The sequence below is a fragment of the Oculina patagonica genome, chromosome 9, assembly GCF_052425735.1.
Source record: "Oculina patagonica isolate OP01 chromosome 9, crgOcupat, whole genome shotgun sequence".
NCBI lineage: Eukaryota > Metazoa > Cnidaria > Anthozoa > Scleractinia > Oculinidae > Oculina > Oculina patagonica.
This window is the reverse complement of record NC_135766.1, coordinates 12,786,950-12,796,118: the sequence shown is the minus strand read 5'-3', so window position 1 is coordinate 12,796,118 and position 9,169 is coordinate 12,786,950. Positions and strand designations below refer to the sequence as shown.

General features: G+C 39.5%; 1 protein-coding gene and 1 long non-coding RNA gene across 2 annotated transcripts; one reads left to right on the top strand and one right to left on the bottom strand.

The window, feature by feature from the left end:
- Positions 1 to 750: 750 nt before the first annotated feature.
- Positions 751 to 1,859, top strand: LOC144666295 (melatonin receptor type 1B-like). The gene has a single exon (XM_078527700.1). The coding sequence runs from the start codon at positions 783 to 785 to the stop codon at positions 1,857 to 1,859; it is 1,077 nt and encodes a 358-aa protein (XP_078383826.1). The 5' UTR covers positions 751 to 782.
- A 1,406-nt stretch (positions 1,860 to 3,265) lies between these two features.
- Positions 3,266 to 4,270, bottom strand: LOC144665497 (uncharacterized). The gene is made up of 2 exons (XR_013572968.1): positions 4,136 to 4,270; positions 3,266 to 3,339 (listed from the first exon to the last, which is right to left on the bottom strand). It is a non-coding gene; the product is annotated as an uncharacterized LOC144665497 (long non-coding RNA).
- Between the last annotated feature and the right edge of the window lie 4,899 nt (positions 4,271 to 9,169).

The following is a 9,169-nucleotide window of genomic DNA, read 5'->3' as shown; positions in this document are numbered from 1 at the left end:
ATATGACCCAATGGTATACTGGGTAGACAGCCTTGGTAAGCTTAGTAATATTCCTTTTCAGTATTGCATGATAAACAAAATATTTTCTTTCTTTGGGAGCCTCAAGAGCATTAATTTATGCAACCTGTCTTATAATAATGTTTATTCTGTCACAGACGACGATTAGTTTTCCGATTTCCTAGTAAATTTTGGGTCCCTTCGTCCATGGTTCACTATTAACGATTCTACAATCAGGTGTATACTAACCACTTTAAAAAGAGTGCTTTAAATAGAAGGCTATAAGTACAAAAACAAAAAGGCATCTCTGCTTTCTGACAATATAAAAAGATGCACTTTGAAATCACTTTGTTCTTCTTTGTGTTAGTATCTTAAGCAGTGTCAATATTACGCAGCGAGAAGGCAGCTGCAATAAGCAATTTGTCGAGAAATACATGAATAACTCAATCAACAAGATCCAATTTGATCTTAGTTGCACGTACACGTCTTAACGAGCTCTTGAGCTCTTCTGTATAACGTGGGCAAATAAATGACATTTACATTTACAATTACAATTACAACAGTTAATCCAACTGGTGAATTTATACAAAAGATATAACGTAAAATTACTTTAGGAAGTTATCTTGGAAATGGCTGTTATTTCAGAGGATATAATGGACTTTTCATATAAGGCAATTTTATTTCACTCTAAGATTAAAAACCGCTGCAAGGTGTTTCATATCCATTTCGCTAGTACAGTTGCTGTCATCTTAATGTAATCACATTTAGTATTATCGCCCAGAGTCATGGCTTCAGTGGAATCGCTGTCTCTTCAGCTTGCTACAAGAAAAGACAAACTAGTTTGGACTGAAACAGTTCTGTTTGCGATCATTAATGTCTCGGCGTTCGTTGGAAATCTCTCCGTTTGTTACGCCGTGTACAGAAACCAGAGGCTTCGTACACTTTCCAACATGTTTGTTGTAGCGCTGGCTGTCAGCGATATTCTAATGTCCACCTGGTGTATGCCTTTTTCAGTTGCTACTCTTATTCGCGGACAGTGGGTTTTTGGTGCAAGATTTTGTCGGTTTCACGGATTTGGAGTGTTTACGTTTGGACTGGCTTCTCTTCACACCATGGAGATAATTGCAGTCAGTCGATATTTTTGCGTTGTGAAACCAGACAAGTACATCGTGTTGTTTAAAAAACAACGAACTTTGATGTACATTGCTGCGGTGTGGTGTGTAGCTTTGATCGGATCTGTGCCTCCGTTTTTCTTCGGACATGGCGGATTTGAGTTCCAGCCCGGTAAGGCAATGTGTCTGTACACATTCTACACCAATATTGCCTACACCGTCTTTATTGAGTGTGTTTACATCGCAACTCCCTTAATTATTATCACAATCTGCTACGCCAAGGTTTTCTACACAGTATCGCGATCAAACAGAGTTTTCTCACACGAAAATAAAGTCCAGCTGCTCAGAGCTAACGTGGAAGAAGCAAAAGTGACCAAGACTTTAGCATCAGTAATGGTGGGCTTTGCATGTTGTTGGCTTCCAGTTTGTATCATCGATTACTTCGACGCCGCGCGCGGGGAGCCCACTTTGCCGCGACAGGCGTACCTTACATACGGGTTCTTGGTTTACCTGAGTAGCACCATTAACCCCTTCATATATGGGATAACGAATAGGCAGTTCAGGCGAGAGTACAAGGCTATCTTGAGTGGCATGTTCTGTATTAAATCAAGTCGATGTACGGGAGTTTCGGAAGATGTTTCTGCCAATGAAAATCAAAGAAATCCGGGTCAGCAACGCGGAAACCAGGAGCTTAGAATAAAAAATATCGAAGAGAGCACCTTAAAGGTAGACACTTTCATCTTGGCTTAAGAGTCAAAAGCTGAGTCATTTAATGTGCATGTAACTAATTTTGCATAACAGTATGGGGCCCAGTTCTCGGCTGGGTCCTATTCTCGGCCACTTTGTGTTTAACGCGTTTTTTCACGCCCCAAATGAATAAAAAAAAGTTATTTGCTTTAAACGATAGACTGATTCTTGTGCTCTAAGTATCTTGAGTTTAATCATTTAACTCGCTATAGAACGCTTACACGTCGAGTTTGCGCGAAGGTAAGTGAATTTGTTTTTTCAAAAACTTGTTTGTTTTAACCGAAATCCCCTACCAAACAAGCTAATTTTTGGCATGTGAAACGTAGAATAATTCAGCTTTTTGCTTAAGTTAACGTTTCGTTGAACCGCTGAATTGTTTGCCCTTTATTTTCTTCGAAAGTTTTTCGTGCGACTTTTGCGTATTTGCCAGTTCTCGGCCACCCTGCTCGCAAACCAGCTTATCGCTTCGGTTTTTAATATAATTTCATCTGCTGTAGCCAGATGAAACAAGGAAATGTTTTAAAAATAAAGATCAATTGAATCTCTAAGTTCTTAGCTGACTTTTGTCTTATCTACCACTTCTACAACAACTAACTCTTTCAAGACATTTTCACTGCAAAATAAACCATCTAAAAGCAATGGTCACACAATGCAATTCCGGGTTTTGGCAGAACCTGCATTTAAAGGAGAGCAAGTAGGAGCGTTAAAAACCTTCTTTTCCAAATTAAAACAAAGCCTCTTAAGGGATCGACATAACATAAATAAGTTTATAGAGTGATTTTATGTCTTTGAAAATTAATTGAACCTTTTTATACAGAGGATAACGCAAAAGCTTTTTTGTGACCGAGAACTGGACCCACAAACGGAGCTTTTATTTTTTGCGGGCCCAAGAGAGGCCCGCAACCCTAATCTTGACAGTGACCAGCGGATTGCGTATTACGCGTACGCGCCACGTTTATAAAAGCCTAGTTGCAAAGCGGAAGCTGAAAATTTTGTTCTTCCACCAAGAACGATCAGAATGCGAAAAATGTGTCAATCACAACAGTTTGTCGAAACACTGGAAGTTGAAAATCTGTTCTTCAAGATTGATTAGAATGCGAAACATAAGTCAATCTCAACAGTTTGTCACATTCAAGGCTTCTGTCACATGGAAGATTGGAAACTACGTTTGGCCGACGTTGTTTAGGCGTTGGTTTTGAGAAGATTTACTGTGATTGTAAAAAATCACTGACAACACAGCGAGTTCACCGATAGAGGAAAATCACATTTCAATCTTTTAGGGAGTCGATTTTTCCGAAATTGAGGTACTGCCGTATATTGGTGTTTTGTATCTCTTTTTTCAGGACAATCAAAATGTTGGAAAAGGGTTAAGCTGTTAGACGAGACAGAGAAGCAACTAGCCTAAAACATCAGTTTACAGAGGTTTTATTTGATTTAGCGTTACAAGAGAAAAAACTGCAAATCATTTAGGAACGGCTTCTCACTGCAAGAACAAAATAATAATAAAAAACAGTTAGAAAAATTTAGTAAGTCATTTCTTCATATATTATAACCACATGACATTTTCTGGCACATTGCAGACATTGAAAGATTGGCGCCTGTGCCGGAAAAAACCGGCCGTGACGACGGTTTTCCCCTTGTTCCACATCTGATGTCGTCATTTTTGACCAAAAAAGGCATCACTTATACTTAATCTCTTCAGGAGGAAAAAAATCTTTCTAATAATACCCAGTTCACAGCCACTAGGTTAATTGGGCTTGACATACACACGAAAATCCTCAGAAATTTGAGCGAAAAACGGAGGAAAATTTGCCTCAACCATCCTTGGCTACTCAATGGCAAGAATTTCTGAGTCCTGTATAGAGCATGCTTTCTTAGGAATTCTTGAACTGATAGCAAGCTCAGTGGAAGGCCATCAACAGCAGCAAAAAGGTAAGTAAAGGAGAAAAAGGAAAAGCAAGAAAACAAAATCGAAAAACGAAAAGCCTAAAGTGGTGGGCACTGATTTGTACACATGCCCGAACATTAAGCCGTAAAATGCGATGCTAGTGGAAGAAAAGGCATACTTTCATGTTGCAAATGCCGTTTCAAGTAGTTTGTAGCAGATTTAGCTCATATATGACCAGAAAATGCCAAAACTGTCCAAAAATACGCTCTTTCCCGAAAATCTCCAGGCGTCAATGGTTATTTTTCCAATGCTTCTATTCAGTAATCTCTTTCCCTGATCTCAACAGCGTGGTCAACAAGAGATCTGGAACTAGATTAAATATTCAACTTACCATTTGACAACAAACGTCTCCTAATTCGGGGCAGGGATCGCCTGTGGGGGAGAGGCCAGAGGAACAAAATGGTCCTTCTTCACACGTAAACATACAACCAATGCGCTTCTGAAAATTGCGGTGTCCTGTGAATGCAGATACCTTATTGTTACTTATTTTCGCGGGACTTAATTTTCGCGATTTTCAAAAAATCGCGAAATTTAAGACCCACGAAAAAAGGTTCTCGCGAAAAATAACGACGCGAAATTTAATACCCTTCTATATAATTCGTTATGAATATTCAACGTTGCCGTCAGTTTACTACTTAATTACCTTGGTACAGTCATCAAACTAGCTTTACTTTGTTGCAAAGGAACATGTCAAACTGTTATTAAATTTTTGTTTTGTTATATGGTTTTGTTCAATGTCATTGGAAACTGTTGCAGTGGAAAATTAAAATCAGTTGGACCAATTTTGAGACTTACTGTTTGTTAATGCAGACCAGTATTTTGACACTTTTCGCGAAATTAAGTTCCCGTAATCTTTTTTTTTTTACCAAATCGCGAAATTTAAGTCCCGCGAAATATGGCCGTTCCATTTTCGCGAAATTAAGTGCCCGCGAAAATAAGTAACAATAAGGTAGATAGCATGTTTACTGTGTTTCAGACCCGAATAAGTACCGCGGCGCTAATTAGATTTTTCGCGCCTTAAGTGCGGCGCTAATTCGAAGGCGGCACTTTTTTGCTTCATGTCTACCGTAATGATTCGATTTAGCGCGGAAAATTTAGCTAACCGACATAATTATTCAATAAAACTGATTTGTCTCAGGTATTTCGACTTCGCTACCGACAACGCTGTCTCAATTCAGACCATTTGATGTCACTCTTGAGAATTACTGTAGTGTCCCGACGGATTTCTCGAGCCCTTGGTTTCTTGAAACTCATTTCCTGTTTCTCAAAACGACAACAAAACGAAAACGAAAAAGTTTGGCAAACAAAACAAGGATTAAATTATCACATCAGTGTAAAAAAGCGCGCGTAGTTATCTAGGTAACGTGTATAACAAAGCATTATCAAAAAATCGCTCACAAATCTTAAATCCGATTTCTCGAGTCCTTGGTTTCTCGAAACTCCCGACTTTTAGGACTAATTTTCGTTTCCCTTGGATAGTACTTCTCTGTAATTTTACCCCCGATTGTCGAAGCAATTTTCGTTTCCCTCGCAGGGGTTCGATAAATCGGTATTTAACTGTACTTCTTTTATTCTTTTATAGTGCCTGGCATTCGTTCGTTCTTTCGATTTCTGGTTTAAAATTAAGGGGGGGGGGGGGGGGGCATGGTCGTTGTTTTCACAGCTTAACATGGGTTTAACGGGAATATCTCGTTCGCGTTTCAAGGAATCCAAAACGCTTTCATCATCCCATATCTATGTTAAAAGGGGTTTTGTAAATTTTTGGGTGATTTATGGGAATGTTGGGAGAAGATAGTTTTTTTTGCAAGGGATAAGTCAAATTTAGAGAAATAAAAAATATTGGAGATTTAATGTGATTTTAAGGTAAGAATTTTCTAGTTAAAAATTGGTAGACGGAGTGCTCTTGCGTGGGGCCAACAGTCTGGTGGTGTTTCAAATTTTTTTTCAATCCCTTCTTTAAACCTCTTGAAGTTTCATTTAAATTCAGGTATAATGTCCCCTTAATAAAAGTGCATCGCAAACGGCTATTTAAACCATAATTTACGAGAAACATTATTTGCCCACGAAATCTTAGGTGATCCTTCGTGATACGATTTTTACCGTGGATTAAAAACAAAAACAAAAACAAAAAAACAAAGTTTTTTATGGCTCGAACTTACAGTGACTGAAAATTCAAGGACTAACATTATAAACACACAGTAATAATACAATGCGTTAATGTCTTATGCCGCCTAATGTCTTATGTCGAAAAAATGACTGAGTAAGGCCCAGGGGGGGGGGGGGGGTACTCCGGCTTGTAAATGACGGGGAAGATCGAATGGAGGCAAAACTCAGGACCCAAAAAATCCTGAAGTCTTCCAACATTACCCAAAAAAATCCCCGGACCAAAAATAACACCCAAAAAAAATCCCTTGTCAAATTATCCCTAAATTGCCAGGAGGGGCAATAATATAACACAAAGAAAGTCATAAAAAATTGAACGCTCGTGTTTATTTATTCATCATACCATAAATACGCCAAGGCCGCGCCAAGACACTTTAGTTAGTTTTTAATACCCAAAAAAATCCCCTATTTAATTAAGGCACCCAAAAAAAATCCCGGAATCGAACATTTCAAACCAAAAAAAAACCTTCGATCATCCCCGTCATTTACAAGCCAGAGTACCCCCACCCCCCACCCCCCCCATGGAGAGTAAGGTAAAAGTAGTTTTCCGGTCGCTGCCGAGGCACTTTTTACTGACCTTCATAAGTGGAACGTGACGTCACTGATAAAATCATAAGTGCCAAAACGATAACCACGCAGGTAGTCTTCATGACTTTATGCGAACCAGAAGAATCTACAACGTGCAAAGAAGAAACACTACTGATTACATTATAAAGCTCTACCAACTGCATAGGACTGATGTTTTCTAGGTAATTTTGAAAGTTTTCATGAAATTTGTATGGAGAAAGAGGATTCAGACACTTTGACAGCCTTGTAGTCTCCCAACAAGCACTGCCCTGATTCGATAGTAATTTTGGTTACTTTCATTTATTTGGGACATTACAATGTATACATATGAGCATTGTAAAATGTCTGTTTTCGCTCTCACAATAAGAAGACTGAAGTTGGTTCATTCCCAGGGATCACCAAAACAAAATAGCTCATAAGTCAGGGGTACCCAGGCAACGGGAAAATTCTACTATAGGTGTCGAAACACCGTTTTTTACGTTATTAATGTCCTTTTGTGTGTTTAAAAGCCTTATTTTTAAAGCGCTAAGAAAAGTGTATTTTTTCGGATACACCAGCTGAACTTTCTAACTTCAGAAAATTTTAGGGAACGAAATATTATTACCCGAATTTACGAGCCGCTGTTGCGTTATCGAAAATCGTAGCTAGCATTTTTTTCATGCCCAAAACGACATTTTTCTCTCTCCGAAAACAGTAGGCCGTACTTTCCTCATGTCACGAAAGTGTGAGTTTTAGCTGTAGAAATCCTTAGTTTTTTATCACACTTTATTCCAATAAAATCGCAGCCGATTATAGGTCTTCCGAACAGATATTCACCGAAACGGTCTGTTGGGTGCCTCTGACAAATGCGATTGTTACGTACGATGACCAAATATGTCAAAGGCTGTTAGACTGTTGACCAAATATGGGCATAGCTGAAGGCAATTGTAACTACAAGGTTTTTAGAAGTAGTCAGTTTGGATGTGTGCATGCTTCGTTTCTGGCGAATGATTTTTCTACTGTTGTACGGACACGTTTTTAAATTTGTCTTCGGAAAATGACCTCTGTGACAGTTTGGTAGGAAAGAGATCGAAGTGGAGGCCATGCCAGCAGATAGGGTTTGACCTTTACCGTGTTGTTACTTTTGAAGATCTTGTAGCAGTTTTAAAGCCAATTTAAGCTCCAAAGCTTTAACTTTCCTTTATGGAGCGAACCCTAGTCGAGACACTAATAAGAGGCAAGATTGTGCACCAGTATCAATGTTAAGCTGGTGGTGGTGGTGGGGGGGGGGGGGGGGGGGGGCGAGGCCGGGCTAAGGAGGGGCATTTGGACTAAGCTCCACTGCAGGACATTTTTAGTTAGTCAAATCACAGGTAACCAAAGCGTACTATGAGAGTTTGTATGGATGTACTAAGAAGGCTTGTATGGATTTGAAATAAAGTCGAGAAAAATATCCCTTTTTACCTGTGAAAAGTTATGATGAAACTTTAAACCTTACCTGGTGTCACGTTTTTGTATTTCTAGTGCTTTAGAAAGTCGTACGCGCGATTTTCGTCTTAACCGTCTGTTGCGTACTAAAAGAAAGACAAGGTAGGAAAGCAAATTCGAAAGGCGAACGCAGGCCTCTTCAAAAAACTCGCTAAAGAAGCTCAAAACCAGACGTAGCTTGATCTTTTTACTTCACGATCCAAGAGCGATAAATATTCCATCTTTCTGTGTAATTGAATTGCATTCAAGTCGAAGTTTGGAGCTAAGAACTTCATTTGAATTCACAACTTCGGCACAAATCGGTCGCCATTACGGCCGTGAAATTCAAATGCGAGCACCTAGCTAACGGTCGGGCCTAGGGCGAGTACAAAATCCACCCCATCCGGGGGAGACAGAGGAGACCCCTTGTAAGCACCATCTGATGCTCACTATAGCCACTATAAGTTAATTTTTGTAACGTTAGGAACGGTGGGTTGCTGACGTTTGGGTTTACCCGCCGTTACAAAAATTAACTTATAGTGGTTGTAGTGAGCATAAGTTGGTGCTTACAAGAGGTCTCCTCTGTCTCCCCCGGATGGGGTGGATTTTGTACTCGCCCTAGGCCCGACCGTTAGCTAGGTGCTCGCATTTGAATTTCACGGCCGTAATGGCAACCGATTTGTGCCGAAGTTGTGAATTCAAATGAAGTTCTTAGCTCCAAACTTCGACTTGAATGCAATTCAATTACACAGAAAGATGGAATATTTATCGCTCTTGGATCGTGAAGTAAAAAGATCAAGCTACGTCTGGTTTTGAGCTTCTTTAGCGAGTTTTTTGAAGAGGCCTGCGTTCGCCTTTCGAATTTGCTTTCCTACCTTGTCTTTCTTTTAGTACGCAACAGACGGTTAAGACGAAAATCGCGCGTACGACTTTCTAAAGCACTAGAAATACAAAAACGTGACACCAGGTAAGGTTTAAAGTTTCATCATAACTTTTCACCGGTAAAAAGGGATATTTTTCTCGACTTTATTTCAAATCCATACAAGCCTTCTTAGTACATCCATACAAACTCTCATAGTACGCTTTGGTTACCTGTGGTCAAATAAGTCACTAAACGTCAATAAAATTATGTTGAAAAGTCCACTAAAACAGTCAAAACTCCCCACCAAGGACAGAAATCGCTGTCAAA

Excerpts from the sequence above, each read along its gene's own strand:
- LOC144666295 (XM_078527700.1), top strand. The coding sequence starts at position 783 with ATGGCTTCAGTGGAATCGCTGTCTCTTCAGCTTGCTACAAGAAAAGAC.